The 27315-nt window shown below is 39.3% G+C and overlaps 1 protein-coding gene across 23 annotated transcripts in view; it reads left to right on the top strand.

Annotated features, from left to right (window-relative positions):
* CDC42BPA (CDC42 binding protein kinase alpha) overlaps nucleotides 1-27315 on the top strand; it is a 330638-nt gene that overhangs the window by 279357 nt on the left and 23966 nt on the right. For all 23 annotated transcript variants that reach the window (XR_004297614.1, XM_032389303.1, XM_032389298.1 and 20 more), the window contains 8 exons: nucleotides 14894-14999; nucleotides 18577-18713; nucleotides 19401-19540; nucleotides 20771-20852; nucleotides 22576-22792; nucleotides 23641-23703; nucleotides 24780-25373; nucleotides 27103-27200. Coding sequence is in view for 22 of the 23 variants with exons in the window: in XM_032389303.1 (XP_032245194.1) it covers nucleotides 14894-14999; nucleotides 18577-18713; nucleotides 19401-19540; nucleotides 20771-20852; nucleotides 22576-22792; nucleotides 23641-23703; nucleotides 24780-25373; nucleotides 27103-27200 (1437 nt within the window). In the remaining variant the exon portion in view is untranslated. The remainder of the gene's footprint in view (nucleotides 1-14893; nucleotides 15000-18576; nucleotides 18714-19400; nucleotides 19541-20770; nucleotides 20853-22575; nucleotides 22793-23640; nucleotides 23704-24779; nucleotides 25374-27102; nucleotides 27201-27315) is intronic.

Here is a 27315-nt window from a genome sequence, read left to right as displayed (position 1 = left end):
GAAGAAAAATAATTTGCAAGTGCTTCATGTGAAAATATAACTGCTGGAATAAAGAACTCAGCAGATGGCTTTAATAGAATGAGCAAACTAGATGTAGGAGAAGAACAGTTAATGGGGTGGAAGATGACATGGATGATATAAGACATATGACAGAAATAGTTTCAGTATCTCTGTAGTAGGACTTTGAAGGGGAAAGAAAAAAACTGAGGCACTTGAAGAAATAATCACTTAATATTTCCCAGTAATTAAAGATGAAAAACTTCATATTGAAATACATCATTATGTGCTAAAGAGAATAATTTTTAAAAACTTACACTTAGACACATTATAGTAAAATTTAAGGATATCATAGATCAAGAGACAATCCTAAAAACTTTGAAAGACAAAGAGTAAATCATCTGTAAAGAAAAACTAAATTGATATCAGACTTCTCAATGGCAACACTAAATGCAAGAAAACAATTAAGATAAATGTTCAAAATGTTGAAGAAAAAGAACTTTGAACCCTAAAATTTTAACCAAGCCATAGTATCACTTAATTATGAGAGTAAGTTAAAAATATTTTCATGTATACAAGAACTTAGTAAGTTTTATTTAAAAAAAAAAAACCCGTCTCTGAAAATACTCTTTTATACACTAAGAACATACTATCAGAAAGGGAAATTAAGATAACAATCCCATTTACAGTTGCATTGAAAGGAATAAAATACCTAGGAATAAGTTTAATCAAGGAGGTAGAAGATCTATACACTGAAAACTCTAAGACACTGATGAAAGAAATTAAGACACAAATAAATGGAAATGTATTATGTGTTCACAGATTGGAAGAATTAATATTGTTAAAATGTCTATACTACATGAAGCAATCTATAGATTCAATACAGTCCCTATCAAAATTCCAACAGCATTTTCCACAGAAATAGAAAAAACAATGCTAAAATTTGTATGGAACCACAAAAGTCCCCTCAAAGAGCCCAAGCAATCTTGAGAAAGAAAAAGCTGGAGGCATCACACTTCCTAATTTCAAACTGTATTACAAAGCCATAGTAACCAAAACAGTATGGTACTGGCATAAAAACAGACACATAGATCAATGGAACAGAATAGAAATCCCAGAAATAAATATGCATATATCTGTTTATTGAACACATATATTGATCACTTAATTTATGACAAAGGCATCAAAAATATACAATGGGGAAAGGACAGTCTCTTCAATAATTGGCACTGGGAAAACTGGATATCCACATGCAAAAGAATGAAACTGGACCACTATCTCACACCATACACAAAAATCAACTCAAACGGATTGAAGACTTGAACATAAGACCTGAAACCATAAAACTCCTAAAAGAAAACAGTGGGTAATCTCCTTGACATTGGTCTTAGGAATGATTTTTTTGGATTTGATATCAAAACAAAGACAAACAAAAGCAAAAATGAGTAAGTGGAATTACATCAAAGTAAAAAATTTCTGCACAGCAAAAAAACCATTAACAAAATGAAAAGGCAACCTATGGAATGAGAGAAAGTATCTGTAAGTCATATATCTGGTAAGGGGTTAATATCCAAAATATAAAAGAACTCCTACAACTCAATAGCCAAAACAAAAAACCCAAACAAAACAAAAAACCACCACATAATCCAATTAAAAGATGGGCAGAGGACCAGAGTAGACATTTTTCCAAAGAAGACATCCAAAAAAATTGCCAAAGATACATAAAATGGTGCTCAACATCACTAATCATCAGGGAAATGCAAATCAAAACTACAATGAGATATCACCTTGTACCCATTAGAATGGCTGCCATCCAAAAGACAAAGAGATACCAAGTGTTAGTGAGGATGTGGAGAAAAGAGTTGTGCACTGTGGGTGGGAGTGTAAATTGGTGCAGCCACTGGAAAACAGTATGGAGGTTCCTCACACAATTAAAAATGGAACTACCATATGGTCCAACAACTCCACTTCTGGGTATATATCTGAAGGAAACAAAATCACTATCTCAGAGAGATATATGTACCCCCACGTTCAGTGCAGCATTATTTACAATAGTCAAGATGTGGGAATAACCTAAGTGTTGACAGATGAATGGATAAAGAAAATGTGGTGCACATACACACACACACACACATACATACACACACACACACACTGGAATATTATATGACCATAAGAAAGAGGAAAATCTTGTAATTTGTGATAACATGGATGGACTTTGAGGGCATTATGTTAAATGAAATAAGAGACAAATACTGTATGATCTCACTTATATGTAGAATTTTAAAAATTTGAACTCATAGAAATGGAGAACATATTGGTTGTCAGAGGTAGGGTTGGGAGATGAGGGAAAAGGTACAGACTTCCAGTTACAAGATAAGTAAGTTCTGCAGACAAATGGAATACATTGTGACTATAGTTAATAACACTGTATTGTATATTTGAAACTTGCTTAGAGAGTAGATCTTAAACATTCTCCCCGCAAGAAAAAAATGACAACTATAAGAGGTGATGGATGTTAACTTATTTGGTAATCATTTTGCATTATATACATGTATCAAGCCATGATGGTGTATACCTTAAACTAATACATTATATGTCAGTTATATCTCAATAAAACTGGAAGAAAAAAAATATTCTTGGAGGAAATTCTCCATCAAAAAGAGATAGAAAGCCACAAGGCCACTGTGAGAGATTTGGGAAATAGGGTGACTAGGTATCTCAGAGGACTTTACTGTAGTCTGTAAAAGCAAGCACCCTCACTCTACAAAAATCAAAGAGAAAGGAAATACATATTCAAAGCAGTCCAGAATTAATCTAAATACAAACACAGTGGAGGTAAGTGTAAGAATCGGGTGAGGTGAGCATGCTTAGGCATTTGTCTCATCTGGGGAGAAGCTGCAGAGACAGCAAGGCATGGTGGTTATCGTGGTGGGTTCCTAGCAGGGCCTCCTAAATTGCAGTCACAGCTCCATCACTAATTAGCTGTGTGAACTTGAGCAAGTTACCTTTCCCTGCTTCCATTTCCTCATCAGAAATGAGTACAATCATAGTATCCATTTCACTGGATTCTTTGGAGTTTTAAAGAAGCTTAATATTTGTAAACACCTTAGAACAGTACCTGACATAGTGGTAGCATAGAAATGTTTAAATAAATATTGGTAACTTGATAAGGAAAGTAAGCACAAGTTTGAATCTTAATGAGTTGAAAGGAATCAATAGAAGACTAGCATATAAAATGTGTAATTTTCATACCTGCAGAAGGAAATGCTATTCATTGAACTGAGGCAGGAAAGAGAAAAAGGAGAAAGGAGAACATGGTGACCTGGTGCTCTTAACTGCAATAAATTGTCTCAAATCCCAATGTCTTAGAAAACATTTTTATTATGCTCACAGTTTCGTGGGTATGAGTTTAAGAAGGGCTCCAGTGGGAAGCTCTCACAGAGGGTCTGCCGTGTGGGTGTGGTAAGCTGTGAGCTGAGGCTGCAGATGTGTGGAGGTTCAGCTGTGCTGTATGTCCAGGATGGCTCACTCCCGTGACAGGCAGCCGATGCTCAGGTCTGTCCAGATGACACCCTCAGTCTTCCTACATGGCGGCTGGCTCCCCAGAGTGAGCCTACCATGAGAGCCAGTGAGAAGCCACATGGCTGAAAGCAAAGGTGGATGGGAGGGAAGAAAATAAAGGAAAACAGAGGTCACAGATACGTACTGTAATATGGAGTTTAAGGTGTAAAACACCAAATGGCACGAAAGAGGACATTGTATGCTAGTAAAGGGAATAATAGATAAAGAAGATAATGATCATGAATGTGTATGGGACTCACAAAAAAGCCCTAACCTATATAAAGCAAGAACTAAGAACTTGGGAGGAGCAGGTTAGAGACAGATTGGAGATTTTAATTCACACCTCTCAGACAAACAATATAGTAGAGAAAATGCTGGGCAGAGGACAGAGGGTTAATACCTGCATGCACTGAGAGCTTTTATAAACAAGGGGATGAACATGCAATAGTTAACTGGCCAAAAGCCAGGAATAGGCCGATGAAAACTTAAAATGACTGAGAGTGAAAAGATGGTCAGACTTACAAGAAGTTGGAGAAAAGCAGATTAAAGTAATAATGAACTACCTCTTTACATTTGTGGGGTACATATCCTTGTTATCAGTAAGATACTGTGACACATTGTAGGTGGAAATGTGAATCAGTACCACCTTTTTAAATACAATCTAGGGGTGCCTGGGTGGCTCAGGCATTAGCGTCTGCCTTCGGCTCAGGTCATGATCCTAAGGGTCCTGGGATTGAGCCCCACATTCTCCCTCTCCCACTCCCCCTGCTTATGTTCCCTCTCTCGCTGTCTCTCTCTGTCAAATCAATAAAATCTTAAAAATAAATTAATTAATAAATACAATCTAAAAACATTTTAATGAAAAATATATGTCGGTGAGTCTCTAGAATCCAGTGAGTAGAGGGTAGAGGATTCTGGGAACTTGGTCTCGGTGGCAGCATGGTTTTTGAATCTCACAGAATCTCCATAAAAACAGACAAACCAACTGGATAGGTATCAAAGCTTAAAAAAACAAACAAACAAAAAACGCTACAGATGAGAAGATTTTCCCACAAACTCCAAAATACAAACTGATAGGGGGAAAAAAAAAGTCATCTATAAGACCCCCCGCCTCCCCCCGCCCCGCCGTGGTATTAAACACTGTGCTAGAGAAAGAGGGATTCATGATAATCCCAGAGCCAGAAAACCACCAGAGCACAAGTACGCATCTTGAGAACCGAAGAAACCGAGAGGATTTTGCAAGCTCCATCCTACAGGTGAGAGAGCAAGGAAGTCAGGATGGTAGGAAGATACAACAGTGCTGCAGTTGTAAGCCCTCGAAACTTGATGGTCAGAACGCCCTTCCAGATCACAGCCCCAGCCTAAGGAGGGTCAGCAGGCAATGGGTTCAGAATTGAGCAAGACAGGAAAGGAAAGAGAAAGTCCAGATGATTAAGAACAGGGGAGGAAGAGCTCAGAAAGCATGAGGTCATTTTTAAAAATCATTTTATGCTGGGGTGCCTGGGTGGCTCAGTCATTGGGCATCTGCCTTCAGGTCAGGTCATGGTCCCAGGGTCCTGGGATCGAGCCCCGCCTCGGGCTCCATGCTCTGCGGGAAGCCTGCTTCTCCCTTTCACACTCCCCCTGCTTGTGTTCCCTCTCTCGCTGTGTCTTTCTCTGTCAAGTGAATAAAATCTTTAAAAAAAAAAAAAATCATTTTATGCAAAGGCATGGAGCTGGGAAAATTACCCTGGCCTACCCCTCCCTCATAGAAGTACAGGAAAAGTCATTTCACTTAAAAATGAGGAAAGTGTTCAGTCAAATCTCACACACACAAAAAGAGAATAATGTATCTTAAAAAATGAAAGTGTGCCAGAAAGACATAAATATGAAACCAAAAAAACTACAATCAATATTTCAGAAGAAAATAAGGAAATGATAGAAGCTGTGAAACAACAAAAATTAGAAATAGCAAGCCTTAGAAATGAGAGTGTTGGAGAAAGCAAGATTTGAAGAGAGGTGACAGAAATCCAGGGAAAGAATTAGAAATTAAAATGAAATATGACTGCAAGAATACAGACTGACCTATAAGGAATTTGGGAGTAAATAAACTCAACGGATCACTTATATAAATAGAAAAATGGAAAAAAAAAATTTTAATCAAGAAATGAGAAGGGGTGCCTGGGTGGCTCAGTCAGTTAAGTGTCCAACTCTTGATCGTGGGATCAAGCCCCATGTTGGGCTCCATGCTAAGCGCAGAGTCAGCTTAAGGATTCTTTCTCCCTCTTCCTCTGCTCCTCCCCCCACTCTCCTGTGCGCTCTCCCCCCCACCAAATGAACGCATAAATCTTTTTTAAAAGAAAAGAAATGAGGGAAGACTAAAAAGGATTTGAGAAAAGTGATGGACAGAAAAGAACAAAAGGAAGGCCAGTGTTTATATAATAGGAGTCTCTGATAGAGAACACACAAGCAACAGAAAATACTAAAATCTGTGTTCAAGAAAATTTTCTAAAATAAAGCAGACTTGAAACTCATCCTGCAGAGGCACCTAGCATAGCCAAGAAAATCAACTCCGACAAAAGAAAACACATTCTAGTAAACTCTTGGCCTATAAAGAAAAAAAAAATTGGACAAAAGTGTAGTAAGTCACTCAAGGGGGAAGAAAAGAATTGAAATTTTCATCAGACTTTTCAATAGCAACACTGCCAGAAAACAATTGGATAACTTTTAAAATGCTCTAGGGAAGTGTGAGTCCAGGTTTTTTCCCCCTTTGTGACTTTGTTTTTGACTACTTTGAGGTATAATTGATATACAAAAAAACTGCACGTAGTTGTAACAATTTGATGAGTTTGAAATGTCAAAGATTTTTAAGAATTTTAGGGTTTTTAAGGAGAGTAAAGCATCCTTCAAAAGTAAAAGCCACAGAGAAGTATTAAGAACATGTAAGAAGTCAAGGAGTGTTGTCCCCAAAAGCCCTTCCTGAGAGATACATTGAGGACAGGCTTCAGATCAACCAGAGTGATAAGGTACCCGACACCTCAAGGAGCAGGAGTGAACAAGGAAGTCTAGAATGAATTGGGTTCAAAGTCCACAGAAAGCACTGTTATAACATCTCTCAAAACCAGACAGCTTACCCCCAACTCAGCAATATGTTTACTTTGTGGAATAACCGAACCAGAGACCACAGATTGAAGGACACCGGGCTCAGTGGTTGGTGAGAGAGGTGAGGTGTTGAACTAGGAGTAGTGAGATCTTAAAGAAGTCCGCAAACTGAAGGTAAGGCTCCAAACTCCTTTCTCCTGCTTAGCTCCAGAATGTTGGCAGTTGGGTTTATTGCCTCCTCCTTCCCTTCCCTCCTGGGAGGATTTCAGTGGAGTCTCTGAAGAAATTGAATGACCCAGAAAAGACAGATAACGGCAGTCAAGATGGCTGGGTCCACATTGATAGTGCGTGTGCACACAGGTGCGCGTGCACCCACACACACACACACAATATAAACCAAAAAACCTTCCAATCAGCTTTTTTTACTGACTCACAAATGTGAACAAATTCCCGAGAATCAGGAGACATTTCAGGAAATCCTCTAGCAAAAAGAAGAGATCCAAACAAACAAAAAGATTTCCTACTTTCATTGAAGGAAAAAGAGGCAATACCAAAGCAGAAGGAAACAAAAAGGAATAACCAGAAAAACCAGAAGAGTCCTTTGAAATTTAAAAATAGGACAAGCATTTAAAAATTCATTAGATGAGTTGGGACATAAATTTGAGGAAATCTCTTAGAACTTGTTGCGAAAGGATAGATAGAAAATAGAGAAAATGTGAGAAATCAATATCCAAAAAAAAAGAAGTTCTGGTAATATAACAGAAAAAAAGAAAAGGAAGGAAATTGTACAGTATTTAATACAGATGCTTTCGGCAACTAAAGGACATTTCCAGACTGCGGAGTCCCAACAGTTCCCGTCACAGTGTACAGATAACAAATACCTCCTCCTGCCCACGTCACTCTGCAGTGTTTCAAGATATCAAGAATATAGAGAACTTTTGTAAACCACCAAAGAGATAAAACATCAGGGGCACCCGGGTGGCTCAGTCAGTTAAGCGCCTGACTCTTGGGTTCAGCTCAGGTCATGATCTCAGGGTCATGAGATCGAGCCCTGTGTTGGGCTCAGCACTCAACGGGGAGTCTGCTTGAGTTTCTCTGTCCCTTTGCCCCTCCCCCTGCTTGCTCAGGCTTTCTCTCTCTCAAATAAGTAAATCTTTAGAAAAAAACACATCACATTCAAATGATTAGGGATTGAAATAGCATCATACTTAACAGCAAAATGGAAAGGACAATTGGAAGGTAAAATGATTGCGAGCTAGAATTTTTGATTCCCTGTCAAATGTTTAATCAGCTGAGGGGAAAATAATAGCATTTTCAGAAACTGAAGATCTTCTAAAAGTGTTATCACCTATGCTCTGCTTTCTAAGTAAACTACTAAGAAATTATTTCCACCAAAACAAGGGAGAAGATGAAGAAAGAGAAAGGCATAGGGTCCATAGGAGAGAGAATCGCATACAGATTTACCTAGAGAAAGTAGAGCAGGGAAGCAGAGGGCTCCAGGAGAGACATCTTCAGGTCAATAAACACGAGGTAGAGGAGCCCTGAAGGCTTCCTTCTTCATTGTTTAATCACCTGGTAAATTGATTCGAGGGGATTTTGCCATTCCTTTGGAGGGTCTGGGGATAATTAATGCAAGAGACTAGAAAATTAAGTTTAAAAGAGGGACAGCATCACTAATTTCAGAAAAATCAAAAGATTACACAAGAAAGATAGAACTATAATATACTTCTCAACTCACTGAGTTATAATTCCAAGGTCATAATAACTTAAATGCTAAATGTAAAATTTATCCCCAGACTGTGCTCTTAACAATATTGAGAACATGAAGGGAGTAGCTGGTGTAACAGTGCCGAGTCCTCCTCTTCCGTAATAGGAAGTCAGTATAATGCCTCCAATCAGGAAATAGCAGTATAGGCTTGCTTCCAACCACCCCCCCCCCCCCCCCCCCAGAAAGGTGGAGACACAGAGGCAAACAGCTAGAAGAGCTAAAAGAACTTGCCTCTGGGAAGGATAACTTGGAGCAGAGGGGCACTTCAGTTTTTATTATAAGCATTGTGATACTGTTTTACTTTTTAAACTGTGTATTTGTATGAGTTAAAACTAAAAACATACATAGAAAATGGGAAATTCTTTGTGATTAGGCGATGAAAATAAGATCTCAAATCATAAGCGTAAGGTGAAAATATTGCTGGACTCTATTACATCACAATTAAAGATGCTTGTCCAGCGAAAGCTTTGTTAATGGGGATTAATAGGTGGTGCCTCCTAGTGAAAGATATTTGCAATGTTTAACACCAGTAAGGGATTAATTTCTGGAATATGTAAGAAACTCTTACAACTCTATATGAAAAAGATTAGAAATCCAGTTGAAAAACTGGCAGATGATATGAATAAGTAATTCCCAGAAAACTAAATCCTAATGGTCAACAAGCATGTGAAGAAATGTCCAACCTATTTAGTAAAAAATGAATAATTTAAAAATTATCACTTTATGCTGGAACAAACAATCCTAAAATTTGTATGGAATCAGAAAAGACCCCGAATCGCCAAGGAAATGTTGAAAAAGAAAAACAAAGCTGGGGGCATCACGTTTCCCGATTTCAAGCTATATTACAAAGCTGTGATCACCAAGACAGCATGGTACTGGCACAAAAACAGACATACAGACCAATGGAACAGAATAGAGAACCCAGATATGGACCCTCAACTCTATGGTCAAATAATCTTTGACAAAGCAGGAAAAAACATGCAATGGAAAAAAGACAGTCTCTTCAATAAATGGTGCTGGGAAGATTAGACAGCCACATGCAGAATAATGAAACTCGACCATTCTCTAACACCATTCACAAAGATAAACTCAAAGTGGATGAAAGACCTCAATGTGAGACAGGAATCCATCAAAATCCTAGAGGAGAACATAGGCAGTAACCTCTTTGACATTGGCCACAGCAACTTCTTTCAAGATACATCTCCAAAAGCTAGTGAAACAAAAGCAAAAATGAACTTTTGGGACTTCATCAAGATAAAAAGCTTCTGCACAGCAAAGGAAACAGTCAACAAAACAAAGAGGCAACCCACAGAATGGGAGAAGATATTTGCAAATGACACTACAGATAAAGGGCTGGTATCCAAAATCTATAAAGAACTTCTCAAACTCAACACCCAAAAAACAAATAATCAAGTCAAAAAGTGGGCAGAAGAGATGAACAGACACTTCTCTGAAGAAGACATACAAATGGCTAACAGACACATGAAAAAATGTTCATCATCATTAGCCATCAGGGAAATCCAAATCAAAACCACACTTGAGATACCACTTTACACCAGTTAGAATGGCAAAAATGGACAGGGAAAGAACAAATGTTGGAGAGGTTGTGGAGAAAGGGGAACCCTCTTACACCGTTGGTGGGAATGCAAGTTGGTACAGCCACTTTGGAAAACAGTGTGGAGGTTCCTCAAAAATTTAAAAATAGAGCTACCCTGTGACCCAGCAATTGCACTACTGCGTATTTACCCCAAAGACACAGATGTAGTGAAAAGAAGGGCCATATGCACCCCAATGTTCATAGCAGCAATGTCCGCAATAGCCAAACTGTGGAAGGAGCCGAGATGCCCTTCAACAGATGAATGGATAAAGAAGATGTGGTCCATATATACAATGGAATATTACTCAGCCATCAGAAAAATGAATACCCAACTTTTTTTTTTTTTTTAAGATTTTATTTATTTATTTGAGAGAGAGAATGAGAGAGAAAGAACACATGAGAGGGGATAGGGTCAGAGGGCGAAGCAGACTCCCTGCCGAGCAGGGAGCCCGATGCGGGACTCGATCCAGGGACTCCAGGATCATGACCTGAGCCGAAGGCAGTCGCTTAACCAACTGAGCCACCCAGGCGCCCGAATACCCAACTTTTACGTCAACATGGATGGGACTGGAGGAGATTATGCTAAGTGAAATAAGTCAAGCAGAGAAAGTCAATTATATGGTTTCACTTATTTGTGGAACATAAGGAATAACATGGAGGACATTAGGAGAAGGAAGGGAAAAATGGCGGCAGGGGAATTGGAGGGAGAGATGAACCATGAGAGACTATGGACCTGAGAAACAAACAGGGTTTTAGAGGGGAGGGGGGAGGGGGGATTGGTTAGCCCGGTGATGGGTATTAAGGAGGGCACGTACTGCATGGAGCACTGAGTGTTATACGAAAACAATGGATCGTGGATCACTACATCAAAAACTAATGATGTATTGTATGGTGACTAACAATAAAATTAAAAAAAAAATTTATCTACAACAGGGAAAAAAAAATTATCACTTTATACTCACCAGATTGTCAAAAATTAAGTAAGGTAACGTCAAGGACATGAAGAAACAGGCAGCTGCACACACAGGTAGTGGAAGTATAAACACATACATCCATTCTGGAGAGCAACATGGCATTGTGGAGTGGACAGACATTTATTGCTACAAAGGGTACCAGGGAGTTGGAAATGGGGGAAAGATGGGTAATATGTGGCTGATGCGTGCTCCTGGGTACTCACATACACTAGAAACACACTCAAACTGTCTAATTTACAGGGATATATACATACCCAAGGATCTGTATAAATCCTGTTAGACTGGGTGCCAGATCTCATGGGGAAGGATGGAGAGTGAATCATCACGGATGAATGGAAAAAGCAGTAAGGCAAAATAAAACCAGAGTGGGGCCTCCGCCAAGCTCTGTGATGATATTTCATGGACTAAATTTTTTTTTTTTTCAAAAAAAAAACCCCCCAAAAGCCTTTTTTTTTTTTTTTTTTTAAAGTGTTTTATTTATTTATTCATGAAAGCCAGAGAGAGAGAGAGAGGCAGAGGGAGAAGCAGGCTTCCCGCCTAGCAGGGAGCCCGATGTGGGACTCGATCCCAGGACCCTGGGATCATGACCTGAGCCGAAGGCAGACGCTTAACCATCTGAGCCACCCAGGCATCCTCATGGACTAAATATTAACTCAGCTTTGTGTACCTAAGGTTCCTCCCCGAAAATAAAATTTACTTCATGTTTTTTAAAAGATGGAATGAATCTACAGGGACGCCTGGGCGATTAAGCGTCTGCCTTCAACTCAGGTCATGATCTCAGGGTCCTGGGATTGAGCCCCATGTCGGGCTCTCTGCTCAGCGGGAGCCTTTTTCTCCCTCTCCCTGCCACTTCTCCTGCTTGTACTCTCTGTCTCTCTCTGTCGAATAAATAAAATCTTAAAAAAAAAATAACAAAAAAACCTTTAAAAAAATCTTAAGATGGAGTGAATCTATAATTATATCAAAATAATTGAAAGTGTTTAAAAGAAAAGAAAAAGCATTTTAAAAAATTTATTTTAAAAGAAAGGTTTGTATGAGGTAAAGATTTCTTGTCATTTATCAGTGGTAAAATTCTCGTTATCAACAGTGAGGTTTTAAGCTTTTACCAGGGGTCGTAATTGGTTCTGCTGTGTTCTCACAGCTTCTGTTAAAGACCTTTTATCTTCTCCAGTGATAGCTTGAAGTCCACAACACAGACAAAATTAGAATAGAGAAGAGCCCTTCTTTCTGTCTACCTCTTTAAATGTTGAGTTTATAGTTAATTCTCAGTTTACTCCAAACTGTCACATAATCTAAAACTCTAATTTGGGTCCATGCTTTAGGTTTAATGCCCCTTTTCCTAGACTTTTCTTCTTCTTCTTTTTCTCCTCCTCAAACTACCCTTGGGGGAAGTATTAGAAATCAAATACTGACCCAGAGGCAGAAAGGGGTTCTTAGAAAAGTCAGAAGCCAGGTACTCTGGACCCTAGGAGCGGACCCAAGTATCTTTCTGTTACTGTTCCTCTCTCCTCCACCAAAAACAAATAAATACAAAATCCTAGTGTTTTGCCTAGAGGTCAGTGCCATCAGAATCATGATCTTTAATTATGTTCTATTTTACACTGTCCTTCGTTGAGATCAGTGAAACATGGACCCCTTACTCTTTAGTAGTACCTCCCACCCCCTCCCACGGTTTAATCAGCACCTACCAGTTGGTTGCCTGGTCAGTTAAATAATGCTCTGCAAAAACATTTTTCTTTCCCAGCATAATCAGTTAAAATTATGACATCCTGAGTAGATCTCTGGGGGGGAAAAAAAGTATGTAATATGTTTTGTCAACGATTTCTTGGGTATTGTCAAGAATTACTGTTAACGTTTGTTGTGGCTACCGTTATTATTACTGATATTCCAGACCTGTCAGTTATCCCTTAGAAGAAAGAAGGAAGTTACCTCCCTTAAGCAGTTGATCAGTTCTCTTGTTGTGATAAAAGCCTCCAGAGCGAATCAGTAAACTAACTTTGCATCTTTTGCCATAATTTTGAACAATCGAAAAAATGCTAAAAAATTTACCCTGGATAGTCCTCAAAGAGCAAAAAGTAAGAGTAAAACTTGGTATACAGGAGAAATACTGAGCAAGATTTTATATGATATTAACAAATTAGGTACTTGTATTTTTATCACAGGCATGGAGGCCCCTAGTCTTGACCTAACCATGCCTTGTGTAGTTTTGGGGTTTTTTTTTAGGAGCATATTCTACATGTTTCTAAATGATCAAACTCTGAGAGATGGCAGAATCAGACAGATGTGGGCTTGAATATTAACTCTACCATGAATTGTATATCCATGAGTAACTGAGTCTCATCTCCTTTATCTGCATGAGGAAATATTACCTGTCTTTACAGGGGTATTGTCTCCATTAAATGAGATGATGCATGTGGAGTACCGGCACAATGTCCCCTCGTTGGTCGGGGCTCAGGCCACACGGGAGCAATTTTACAGTTAGTCTGAGGGTGGTCTCTGTTCCAGATGCGGTAGAGTCAGATCCTAGTCCTGCTTTGAAGCTTTTGTGGGGTGTAAATCATATATCCCAATTGAGAAGAGCAGAATTTATTTTTAACTTAAATTTTAAAGCTTTGAATAGTCCCTTTAGTTTTTTTTTAAGATTTTATTTATTTATTTTGGGGGGAGGGTGGCAAAGGGAGAGGGAGAGAATCTCAAGCAGACTCCATGCTGAGTGCAGAGCCTGACGTGGGGCTCAGTCTCACGACCCTGAGATCATGAGCTGAGCCAAAATCGAGTCGGATGCTTAATCGACTGAGCCACCCAGGCACCCCTGAAGAGTCCTTTTAGTTTTTTATTATAAGTTAGTCTCAACTAAAATACTACTACTACTTCATAACAGCATGTCATCAGAATTCGCATATTATTGGAATAGAGTTCTTACTAGTTTAAATCAATCACACATATAAAATAAGTAATTAGCCAAATTTGTTTTCAAAAGTAAGTAACTATGTTCTGAATGCTTACTCTATGCCAGCACTGTTCGAAAGGCTTTTTTTATGTTCACATACTCATTTAACCACCCCATGAAGTAGATACTATTATTGATCCTATTTTATAGAAAGAGGAAAGTAAGACACAGAGAAGTTAAGTAATGTGTCCTAGGCTCACACAGTAGAGTAGAAGAACAGTTAATACAATTCATTTGTTATTAAAACATTCTAAGAGTTAATTTGGAAAGGAGAGGATATCTTGGAGAGCTGCAGCCTACATGGACTTACCACCAGATAGGACAAACAAGACTTAGAGAACTTTACTGGGTTTGCAACAAGAAGTTTTGGGCTGCCATCTGTCTCTAGAATAATACGGGTGTATGTTTGTCTATTGAAGGGTAATACCACCTGCTTCCGTAGGAGGAAACAGATTCATTAAGCATATTCTTTGTTCTTGGTCCCAGAGAATAAAATTACTTGATATATAGCCAGGACAAGAATTTTCAGTTACTCTTTGTTCTTCCTAAGAAGGTATAAAAGCATATTAAATTTCTCTATTTGTAGAGGTACAAATATGTAACAGTTCACTTAACTCTTTGCTGAAGAATAATTTGAAGAATTTCTAAAAATCCTGAATCAAAATCTGAGCAAAAATAAAAAGCTACAGTTCATAACTTTTCAAATGGCATTCAAGAGCAATTAATTACCATATAACTTCTTACATTATTTTTAGCTTAACCTAGCTCTATATTGCCTAATAAAAATATGCAAAGAGCGTAAATTACAGAAAGATGTGAGAAATGAAAATAATTCATTGCACTTCTATTTAGGAAACATCCTAGTAGATCGCGTGGCACCCAGAGATTTACATTACAGAAATCCTTTAAATAATTGATGTTTTTAATAATTGGTGTATGTTTTTTATCCCTTTGTTTTGCAGCGCAAGACCCATCAGTTTTTTGTCAAATCTTTCACTACCCCTACCAGATGTCACCAGTGCACCTCTCTGATGGTGGGTTTGATAAGACAGGGCTGTTCCTGTGAAGGTAAGAACAAAATGGCAGGAGAGTGTGACATTAGAGTCCTAGCGTTGGCTTCCTAACTGTGATCACGTAACTGTATTCCCCTTAAACAATATATAAGTGCCTGCTTGTTCTGCTTTTTTCTGATAACAGGAGTACAGATAATAAAGCAAGCACCTTGCTACATGTTGAACAGGGGAGAAACTGGACGGCCCCTAGAAACATTTTTCAGGGAAGACCTCTGTCAGTGTGGCTCATTCATCTTTGTTTCGTTATGCGGGTGAATTTGTGGTTCTGGGAAAGCGTTAAGCTGAGTGACAGAAGACATAAAAGTTATCCTTGAATCTGTTCATTTAACTCTCACCTTGCTTAATTTCTCTAATAAGCGAAATCATTCTTCAGAAGTAGGCAGTTCAGTATCTTTTCAGAAATATTAAGTGTCTGCCACTTTGCCTCAGAAAGATATTTTATTCCCAGTATTTGTATCAGCGGATTTTCCCTACCACTCATTGACTCATTGATTCATCCATCGTGTGTTCATGGAATCCCTGTCCTGTACTTCTAGACACCGTGATGTAGTCAGGGATGGGGAGAAGACTGAGAGCCTGCCCTCGAGGAGCTCACATTCTGAGAGATGAGAGATCAGGGGTCATTTGAACAGAAAACAAAGTATATTTGTCTGGGCACCACTTTATTTTTCCTAAGACTTCTGAAATGAAAATGACTTAAATAATTATAACGGGATACACTGTTTGGGAATAGTTTGGGAATATACTTTTTTTAATCAAATCAAATTTATCACTGTAACAATGCCTTATGTATCATTTACTGATCTATCTTATAAGAAAGATAAAATAGTTGCTAGTTCAAATTCTAATATGAGTTTCCATTTCTTAGCCTTTAGGGTTGGAAGGGACTTTGCAGGGAAGGTCATCAGTGCACATCAGAAGCAGGCGTTCCCCTTGTAGAATGTGCTTGTAGTTTGTGTTTGGTCGCTTTGAATCAAGGGGCTGTTAATGGCATCTTAAGGCAGTGCATTCTATGTCCGATTAGCTCTCACAGCCAAAGTAGAAGCTCCAGATTGCATCATCCCAGCTAGTTGTGTAGATGCATGGGTTTAGAGCCAAAGCAAATGGTCTAGGGTTGAGAAGTAGATTTGAGAGTTATGAGCATACAGAGTGATGAAGGGGAATGGCGTTTTCCAGGAAACACACAGAGTGAAAAGAGAGCAAGTATGAGGACGGAGCCTTAGGAAACAGCTCAGGGGAGGTGAAAGGTAAAGACAGCAAAGTAATCTGAAAAAGGAACAACCTGTCATTGACTGGGAAGGTGTGATGGAAGCCAAAGGAGAGAATTTGTACAGTTTTTAAGCCTTGTCCCATTTTGGATTTAGCCAGTACTTATAAGTGTCACTTTTAGGGGCATCTGATGCCATCATCTGGATGGCTCAATCGGTTAAGCATCTGACTCTTGGTTTTTGGCTCAGGTCATGGTCTCAGGGTCCTGGGATCAAGCCCTGCATTGGGCTCCACGCTCAGTGGAGAGTCTGCTTCAGGATTCTCTCTCTCTCTCTCTCCACCCCTCCCCCAGCTCTCTCTGTCTCTAAAATAAATAAATCTTTAAAAGAATAAAATACAAATAAAAATAAATGTCATTTAAAAATCTGTTTATCAGAAGGAATCCTGGATAGGTACCTGGTGTTAGGTCCCTTATCATTTCTTATGCATCAGAATCACTTGCAATTACATGGTAGGGGTTTTTGAGATCTCCCAAGCCACTTTCTAGAGTCTCACATCATGAAATTGTACGTTTCTTTCCTGAAGACCCTTTTTCTTTTTTAAAGTTTCTTTTTTTTTTTTTAAGATTTTATTTATTTATTTGATAGAGGGAGACACAGTGAGAGAGGGAACACAAGTAGGGGGAGTGGGAAAGGAAGAAGCAGGCTTCCCATGGAGCAGGGACCCTGATGCGGGGCTCGATCCCAGGACCTGGGACCATGACCTGAGCCGAAGGCAGACGCCCAACAACTGAGCCACCCAGGCACCCCTTTCCTGAAGACTCTTAGTACCCTGCCCTGTACACTGTGGGGACACGTTAGACCCTGCCCAGGCTTTCATAAATGTTATGGTAATGTGGTTACAGCCTCCAAAGATTCCTATCATTTTAATTTCTTCCTGGTTGATTGAAGTTAGATCCTGTATAGGACAATTATTTTGTTGCTTCCTCTACTTTTGGAGGTGAGATTTTTGCCTAATTAGTAAAACAAATTATAACTTGTTAGACACTCTACTTAAAAGTGAACGAGATGTCTTACAGAAATTTGGTAGTTTTGACAGTCAGTACTAGTTCATCTTGCTCCTCTGGTGGTTTCATAATGCCTATCAGTGGTGTATGATACATTTTCCCATGTGCATGCATTCCCTGATGGTATCCCTTCAGGTCCTCTCTTAATCTTTCCCAAATATTCTCCAGGACTGACCCTTAGAGTAGGAATTGTCTAAGTGAATATTCTTAGTCTACAGCCCCTTCCAACAAGTTTGTTTGTTTTAAATATTTTACTTTTTTTTTTTAAGATTTTATTTATTTATTTTAGAGAGAGAGAGAGTGAGTGGAGGGAGGGACAGAGGGCGAGAGAGAATCTCAAGCAGACTCCCCGCTGAATGCAGAGCCCGGTATGGGGCTCAATCCCACGACCCTGAGATCATGACCTGAGCTGAAATCAGGAGTTGGAGGCTTAACCAACTGAGCCACCCAGGCACCCCCTAAATATTTTAATTGTCATCCAACCAAGTCTCGGTGAAACTTATACATTTATTTTTGTTTATCCTGTTTCTTGGAGTCTCAAGTTCATCATACGTGTATCAGGTAGAGGTATCATGGCAGCATTGTTGGTAGGGCGGGCTCTGAGCCCGACTGCCTGGGTTTGAATTCTAGCAATGCCACTTACGAGTCCTGTGACCCAGGGCAAGTCCATCATAAATAGGAGTAGCTGTACCTCTCTTAGATTGTTACAGAGAAATGTACTCAATAAAGTTGACCATTATTATGATCTTAGTCATAGCTGAAGTATCTATAATGATATTAACAAATCCTAAAGTTTACCCGTGATTTATACATTTTTAATCATTAAACAATTTCATTTTCAAAAAGAGGGATTGGTAAAGTTTGCCAGATACTGCAAAGATGTCAGGTAATTTCATGTCCATTAGTGACCCTGGCAAGAGAAACTTTCAGGGCAGATACCAAGTTGCAGTGAGACGAAGAGTTAGAACTCTAGAAACTACTTTTTGGAATGCCAAGTTTAAATCAACTGTTGTATTCACAAGCTTAGATTTTTTTTTCCTATGTATTGGCTGCTCTTGATTACTAATGTTAACACAAAACAATATTACAATAATAAAAATCTTTACAATTTCTCATTGAAATTCTTATTAGTAAGCAAATGAATCGGCTCCCCAAATGACAAAACAGTTCTTTAAAACAAAGCCACAGATAAGCATTCATCTACTATAGCCCCTTGTATGTAATGAGTGCTCAGTGAATTATCTTTTTGTAAAAGTGAATTTTTATTGAACATTGTTTTTTTCCCCCCCTTCAAAAGTGTGTGGATTTTCATGTCATATAACTTGTGTAAACAAAGCTCCAACTGCTTGTCCAGTCCCGCCTGAGCAGACAAAAGGGCCTCTGGGGATAGACCCGCAGAAGGGAATAGGAACAGCATATGAAGGTCATGTCAGGGTAAGTCTGATTAGGTTGGGTTTAGATTAATCTTTTGAGGTTGATTAATGACTGAAAATAAAGTCCAGTCGTCTTACAAACATACTCCTTGCCAGAAAAGTAGGCGAATAAAATTCATCTAATAATTTTATTTCATCCAGAGTGATTTGAAAACAAAAACCTGGCCTTTGCTTGGAAATAAATTCCAAAATGTCTTACAGTTTTCTGTACTGTCCGTATCTTGTAACGAACAGATGTTGGAATCTCCCTAAGGGAGTCTTTGGCACCTGGTCTTCCTGGAGATGCAGTGTATGCCTATGACGTGTGAGATGTTATCAGGGGGTATTCTTACTTGTAATCCTGAATAGCATTTAAAGTGTAAGCTACATTTCATCATACTCCCAAATTTGACTTTTATGCTACTAAGAAAGAAATCCATGAATGTTATTTTAATGAATTATTAGTGAAAGTTAAAATGGTACTGTTTAAAAATTTTTCAGAATAAAAAGTCATACAATATTTAAAGAATGTATTCTTACAGTTTCTCATGTTATCAGTGGTCTGTGTGTTCCATCTGCACTTGACCCCCCCAGAGCGGCAGACTTAGGACACGTGTACATTATCTTTAGGTTTCCATCGTGCAGTTACATAGGTAACTGAGGGGGCTGTGACTGACATTTTAGTTTGAGTTGTTTCTGTTGCCCAAAGATCCCAAAGCCAGCTGGAGTGAAGAAAGGATGGCAAAGAGCATTGGCTGTGGTTTGTGACTTTAAACTCTTCCTATACGATGTTGCGGAAGGAAAAGCATCTCAGCCCAGTGTCGTGGTCAGTCAGGTGATTGACATGAGGTAAGCTTTCAAAAGTGAAAATATTTGTGTCTTTATGACATAGGAATAAAAAAGTGTCTGGTTTTTCATCTAATTACATTGCCATATTTTTATTTAAATCTGATTTCATATTAATAATCTAATTTACTAATATTGCCAGAGTAATGTAATTAAAACCAGGAAGCAAGGTGTCGTTATAGGACAGGTTGATGTGTGTTGAGTGAGTGAGTTGGGGTTCGGGCTTAGGGAAAAGAAGCTAATGTTCGAATCCAAAAGACCAGCATAAAGATGGCTGGGGTGACGAAGGCCTAATACGTGGTCTTGTCACCTGAAGGTATAGATCGTAAATCCAGTGCGAGGAAAAATATCCCAGAATCAGATAGGTTCTTGGAGTATGTAATGAGCCGGGAAACATTTGAATGAGTCCACCTCTTGAATATTTCTGGTCTCACTCTTCAGGCCCTTCCCCTCCCCTGTGGAGTGCTCTCCTTTACCTCTTCTTGTAACTCCTGCGCTCCCTTGGGGTGACTTATGAGCCCCCAGAGCTTCAGCTGTCACCTCTATGCTGATGACTCCCACACAGGCCTCCCTCCAGCTCTTTCTCCAGCACTCAGAACAAGCGTTTCCAGCCATGGTGCACATTTCATACCAGCACCTTAGACACATCCTCTTCCCCTCAGATACAGAATATGAGGAGATAGGTGCAGGAAACATTAGCAACGAAAGTCTGACAGAGCCTGCTCAGGGAATTGCTATAGAAAGACAGGGAGAAGAAGCAGAGACGAGACTAAGGCGTCAAGTCTTCAAGACCAAGAGAATGATGGCACTAAGAATTAGGAAGTCACAAGGAGTAAATTATTATGGAGGAATTCTGTTTCAGGTGTTGACAGAAGAGTGAAATGTCAGATACGGTATGTTGTGGGCTCGTGAGCTGTGTTGCGGGAGGCAAGAGGGTGCGTTGTTCTGGAGGGTTCCGATCCCTCGTCTGCATGTACGGGTACTGGCCTTGCAGCTGGAGGCAGCAGCTGTTGCCAGCCCTGTGTAATTGCCACTGCTAAGTTACCCCTTATAAATTCCTCTGGGCACCATCAATTATAATGGCGAAAAAAATCAATTTTTTTTTAATTCAATTTGAATGTTTTGTGCAATGAAGTTTTGAGGATTGTCCCATGTGTGTTATTTGGATGCACACCCTAAACACAACATACACACCCACATACACTGACTTTTAATGTTGCATTTTTCCTTCAGGGATGAAGAATTTTCTGTGAGTTCAGTCTTGGCTTCTGATGTTATTCATGCAAGTCGAAAAGATATACCCTGCATATTCAGAGTGAGTATGTGCACTGTAATTTGATCACTGAATTATGTGTTCTTAGTGAATATATATTTTGTCTCTTTATATAGATCATAAACTTACTAGGAAATACTAAATCCTATATTCCTTAATGTGTTTTGTATCATCCAGTACTTGAATGTATAGACAATTAGTGCTAAGTAAATATTTTATTAGTAAAAGACCTGTAGAAAGCGTGAATATTTGGCTCCTAAAATAGTTTCATGTTGGGTGATACTTTTGAGCCACAATTCACATTCCAAATAAATATACCACATGGAAAATTGCGTAAGTGTGAGGTTTCTCAAGTTTTTGAAAAATAGAGGTTTCTTTTTAAAATCTCATTTAAAAAATTAATGTTTTATTTCTATTGCTTTGTAATAACTACCTCAAAACTTAGTGGCTTAAACCAGTAATGATTTATTTTTTACCATACTATGGGTCAGCTATCCAGTTTGAGTGGGGTTGAGTAGGGTCACTCCTGTGGCTACATTCGGCTCATTTGGGGCTGGAATATCCAAAATAACCTTGCTTCCATATCTGGGGCCTTGCTGCTGGCTGTCAGGCTGGGTGATCTCTGCTCTCTTTGTGAACTTTCTCCATGTGGTCTCTCATTCAGTCATCCAGCTGAGCTAGTCTACAGGGCTGGCCTCCAAGAGAACAAAAGAAGCTGCCAGGCCTCTCTTTTAAGGACCAGGCCAAAACAGGCATAACTCCCTTGCATTCTGTTGGTCAGAGCATGTCACGAGGCCAGCCTGGATTTAAGGGGAGAGGAAATAGACTCCAGAGCTTGATGAGAAAAATAGAATTCCATAGAAAGAATTGTTGGTAGCCATCTTTGGAGGCTGTCTGCCCTACTACAGGGGGATCTTGAATTGGTAAATTAAGACAATAGATGTTTAAAAAAAAAAAAAGCCCACTGCCCTAATGTTATGCCCGTATGCTGAGTGTCTATGAATCTTGTATCTAAGAAAGGTCACCAAGGGAGCCTAAAGAGGCCCACTTGCCTAAAGCTGATTCACATAGTGGGATTTTATGGTCACTGCTGCCTTTAAGAAGGGATCTGTATATATAAAGTTTGTCTGTTCTGATTGTAAGTGCTATTTGTATAGTGATAAATCTTCATGTAAATACCAACTCAAGTGATCTGATCTTCTCTAAAATAATGTGTTATGTTATGAAGTAACGGAGTGTTATTGCTGACTTTTTAAAACAAGTTGAAAATCGATTTGGTGTAGTGCTTCTGAGCATGGACCCAGGATCCCAGTCTGGTGGGACATCCTTGGAGACCGTGAGTCTCTGCGCCAGAGTATTTTCATATGTAAAATCAGGATATGATAGCAATACCCGTCTCATACTTGTAACATGCTCCGATCACTGCTCAGAGATTGCTCAGTAAATGTCAGCTGCTGTTGATGTATGAGAATGGGTCATGCATTTCTCAGTGATGGCATTCTGGCATTTTATAGCAAAGAAAATAAAAAATGGTTACTAACATTTAAAATGGTATCTAGATAGATAGCGGTATATGCTACCTCTGCTTTGTCATGAATTCTAATGTGAAGACTAGTTATTCTCCTGATTAGGAGAGCTGACCTCTGGTAAAGGTGTCATCTGATGAGTGCTCATTTTGTCAGCCAGAGTCTGGTCAACTAGCATCAGCATGAAACCAGTGTGGAGGGTGTCTGTTTTCTAACATAGGCTGATTAAACTATCCTAGGTCACGGCTTCCCAGCTCTCGGCGTCTGACAGCAGGTGTTCGGTCCTGATGCTCGCGGAGAGCGAGAGCGAGAGGAACAAGTGGGTGGGCATGCTCAGTGAGCTGCACAAGATTTTGAAGAAAAGCAAATTCAGAGACCGCTCAGTCTATGTTCCCAAGGAGGCTTATGACAGCACTCTGCCCCTCATTAAAACAACCCAGGCAGCTGCAATCATAGGTACGGACTTGCCCCGTTGACCGTGTTACCATAGTTGTTGACTAACCTACTGTGTGAGCAGGGCTGGCTTGCAGCTGGGAACCCCCAGTGTCCAGCATGGCGTGTGTTGTGCCCTGAATGTGCAGGAAGAGTCTACTGAGTGAGCGAGGCCATTGAGAGCTATGTTTTCCAGTAAATGAGAATAAGTACACTTTCCAAGTGTGTTTTCTTCTGAAAAAGCAACGGTGCTGAAGATTAACCTATTAACGATCTATTTTCAGCTGTGTGACTTAGAACAAGTTGCTTAACTTCTTAAAGCATGTTTCCTAGGTAAGATGCAGGTTCCAGGTACCTCACAGAAGTGATGGGGAGGTTTCAGGAAGGCGGGACATGTGACACGGGACACCCTGCATATCAAATGCCCTCAAGAAATGGCGGTGTCTGTGTCTGGAGGTTTACATTTTTGTCTGTACACATCCAACTCTTTTGTTACTTTCTAGTCAATAAAGAAAAGCTAGTGAGTAGGGTTCAAGTGCCTTCCACAATTTTCCCTCCCAAAACAAGAAATAGAACTAGACCCAGGGTGCTTAACAAACTAGGTTTTTAATTTTTTTCACCCTTTATTGAATAAACATTTACTTCTTTTTGCGAGAATGGATATACTTTCTAATGATTGTTCCATTTAAAAAGACATGAGGTAACATTTACCACTGTAATCTGAAAGGAGATTTTAATAGTACAAATTGTTATTGCTATTTTAAGTTACTTATTTCAGTTTTTTGCACCAAATTTCTTTATTATCTGTTTTGTTCTATTAGTTTTACATAGTTTTATCTATTAACAGTGTTTCATATTTATGTCTTCCATAGATCACGAAAGGATAGCACTGGGCAATGAAGAAGGGTTGTTTGTTGTTCACGTCACCAAAGATGGTAAGAGAAAAGTTAATTATTGCAGAGTAACTTTCAACCAGATATTGTTAGACAAATCTAAACTCTAGATTCTAAATTCTAAGAAGAGCACGATTCGCTCTTATGTATTCTGTAATTGAAATTTTCCACACCTAATTTGATGTGTTTATAAATCAAGATACCTTTTAATATTCTTTAATCCTCCTGAGGTCTTAAACTTGCAAGAATGTGTTGTGTTTCTTTTGTCATTCATTTAACAGCTCTGCGGCACAAACTCAGGTTGCATGCCTAAAGATAGATGTGAAAGATACAGCTTGATTTGTTCATTGCTCTGTTAGTGCTTGAAGAGGTAGCAGTCATTAAAATGTGTTCATGTGGGGGTGTTTTTCCCCACACTTAATACAACAGATTTTTTTCCAGGGAGAAATTAAATACTAAGTGAAATAAAAAGGAACCAATTTGCTAGTGTCCTGTCTTCAGATCAAGAGAGATCATGGGAAAACAATGCATTTAAACTACATCTGTTTGTTACCCATAGAGATACCTTCAGGGGCACCTGGGTGGCTCAGTTGGTTAAACGTCTGACTCTTGGCTTCAGCTCAGGTCATGATCTCAGGGTCCTGGGATGGAGCCCCTGAGCCTGGAGCCTGCTTGAGATTCTCTTTCCCTCTGCCCCTCTCCCTTGCTTCCACATGCACATGCATATGTGCACTCTCTCTCCCTAGGAAAAAAAAAAAAAGAAAGAAATATCTTCAGTGAAATATACCTTAAAATAGGAGCACCATGGTAAAGTTCCTGAGAACTTAGTGCCAGTAAAAAGGTTTTTCCTACAGATGTGGCATGCTTTATCACACAGGGATCCTTTGCCTTGGTTGCCGGAAATCGTGGTGCTGAATTTAACACCTCACTGTAGGTGTATGCAGTTGCCTTATAATGGATATAATTATCTTCCTCTTTCTCCATATGATTTGGATTTCTTATTCTTCTGTGTGTATCTTTGTCTTTATTATAAGTTGACATACCTTTTTGAGTATAATTGGGATACGATTAATAAATAAAACATTCTGCATTTGATTTATTATCATTTCTTTGCATAGAAATTATTAGAGTTGGTGACAATAAGAAGATACATCAGATTGAACTCATTCCAAATGATCAGCTTGTTGCTGTGATCTCAGGACGAAATCGTCACGTGCGACTTTTTCCCATGTCAGCTTTGGACGGACGAGAGACTGATTTTTATAAGCTGGCAGAAACTAAAGGGTGTCAGTCCATAACTTCTGGCAAAGTGTGCCATGGAGCTCTCACATGCCTGTGTGTGGCTATGAAAAGGCAGGTCCTCTGTTATGAACTATTTCAGAGCAAGACCCGTCACAGAAAATTTAAGGAAATTCAAGTGCCATATAATGTGCAATGGATGGCGATCTTCAGTGAACAACTCTGCGTGGGATTCCAGTCGGGATTCCTCAGATACCCCTTGAATGGGGAAGGAAGTCCGTACAGCATGCTCCATTCAAATGACCACACATTATCGTTTATTGCACATCAGCCGATGGATGCCATCTGCGCAGTTGAGATCTCCAGTAAAGAGTATCTGCTGTGTTTTAACAGCATCGGGATATACACCGACTGCCAGGGCCGGAGATCGAGACAGCAGGAACTGATGTGGCCAGCAAATCCTTCCTTTTGTTGTAAGAGTCTCTTATTTTGGCTGTTTTACCTTTTTGTTTCTTTCTTTTTCCTTCCACCTCATCTCCTAAATATATTCACTCTTAATAACAGGTGGTTTTTTAAAGTCACCCTTAAGGTTTTGCCTAAGTGTCAATTACGTTGTTTAATTATGTGAAGCAACTACCATAGTTAGACCTCGGCCAGCAGGCTTGACATTATCTTGTACCTATTTGAAGCTCTCTTTCTATGGAATATTTTACTTAAGTGGATTTTTAACCCATGTTATATTTTGAAGTAACTCTAAACAGTTATCTTCATGGTCCCCCAAAATACAGTGCTTGTGAGCGTTAACAGCTCATGAGACTTACTCTGGAGAAGTAGTTACTAAGTGAATTATTTAATCAGTTATGTAAAGGTATAATGCACCATCTGTAAGAAGTGTTTCTCTGTTTTATATTTTTATCTAGATAGATATTTGAGATTGCCTGTTGCACTCTTTCGAGAAATATTAAGACATTAATAAATTATTGGATACTCATTACATGCCATCTCACTAGGACAAGATAGAGAGCCCAGCTCAATAGGCAATTTTCCCCTGCTGGTGCAGAGTGGGAAGTAAGGAAGATTCATGACAAGCGAGAAGTTGCATTGGATTCTAAGTGCTCTGTAGCATAAGTACCAAGTTCTGGAGAGGCTGGTAGGAGGTGTGTCTGACCCCATGTGCTTTGTTTTTAGTGGAAGATACTTGAACATGCTTGAATGCTGAACTGGGGAACTAGGGAAAGGTTGACTGTGTGGTAAATACAGGAAATAGAGTAAGATACCCACAGAGGCCAGAGAGGATGGAATTCAGAACACAGGGGGAAGGATTTGGGGCCAGAGGCGTGAAATCTCTTCCACTGGAACCAGGTAGGAGGAGTGATGGGCAGGATACAGTTGAGTGTAAAGGTTTAGTGGGAGAAAAGTTGGGAAGGCCATACATGCTTATTACAGAAAAGTTAGAAAATCTAGATTAAAAAAAAGAAGGAAAAATACTTGTAATTCTACCCACCCAAACCTAACTATTCTTAAAGTTTTGTTTCTTCTAAAATACGTACTCTTATCTGTGGTGTCCTATGTAGAATAAGGACTGTTTGGTAACCTGGTCAGATAATAATTCCAAGTATTACTTCTGATATGGAATCAGAATATCTAGCTTTTATGAATAGCTCGGCCAAGGATGTAAAACGCGACATCAGCTTATGTCAACCATCTCATCTCTTCTTGCTTGTGTCACCGTCTGTCGTTGTTCGTTCTTCCAGTAAGCGGTTTTGAACATTTACCCCATTCACGTGCCTGTGTCAGGTGCGTGATCCTATGTTCATAGATGCGATGGCAGGTCTCACCTAAAGATTGCTTTGTAAGTTGTTGTGCTGTCAGTATCTTAACTGGTTTAGGAATCAAATACTTTAAAAAAAAAATGTAATGACATCCCTTTATAGAACTTGTATTGGAGAAGGGAATATTCCGCCGTCTGTGTTAGCAGAATCCTTAGGTATTAAAGTGGCCGTCTGACCCACGGCATGTCCTCTGCTCATTTATGACTTATGTTCTGTCTGCCTCAAAAATGTTTTGAAGTGGCTACTACATGAACACAGTAGGATTTGGGTGGGATTCTGCTCTACAATTATTTAGCATAGATCTTTCAAAATGTTTGGGGTTTACAAGTTAGAAGTAATTAGCCACTGTTCCCTCCTTCCCTTCTTGCAGGTTACAATGCACCGTATCTCTCGGTGTATAGTGAAAACGCGGTTGATATCTTCGACGTGAACTCTATGGAATGGATTCAGACTCTCCCACTCAAAAAGGTAATTTCATGTGGAAATATGGGCTAAGCACACTAATGAGTGTAGTCAAACACTAAGGAGTGTAGTCAAACACTAATAGTTGGCTATTTTTCACTATTCAGGCATTTTCTGGCAG

This window comes from Phoca vitulina, unplaced genomic scaffold (genome assembly GCF_004348235.1).
Source record: "Phoca vitulina isolate PV1807 unplaced genomic scaffold, GSC_HSeal_1.0 scaffold54, whole genome shotgun sequence".
Taxonomy (NCBI): domain Eukaryota; kingdom Metazoa; phylum Chordata; class Mammalia; order Carnivora; family Phocidae; genus Phoca; species Phoca vitulina.
The sequence above is the reverse complement of the archived record's forward strand: the minus strand, read 5'-3'. Positions and strand labels throughout refer to the sequence as shown.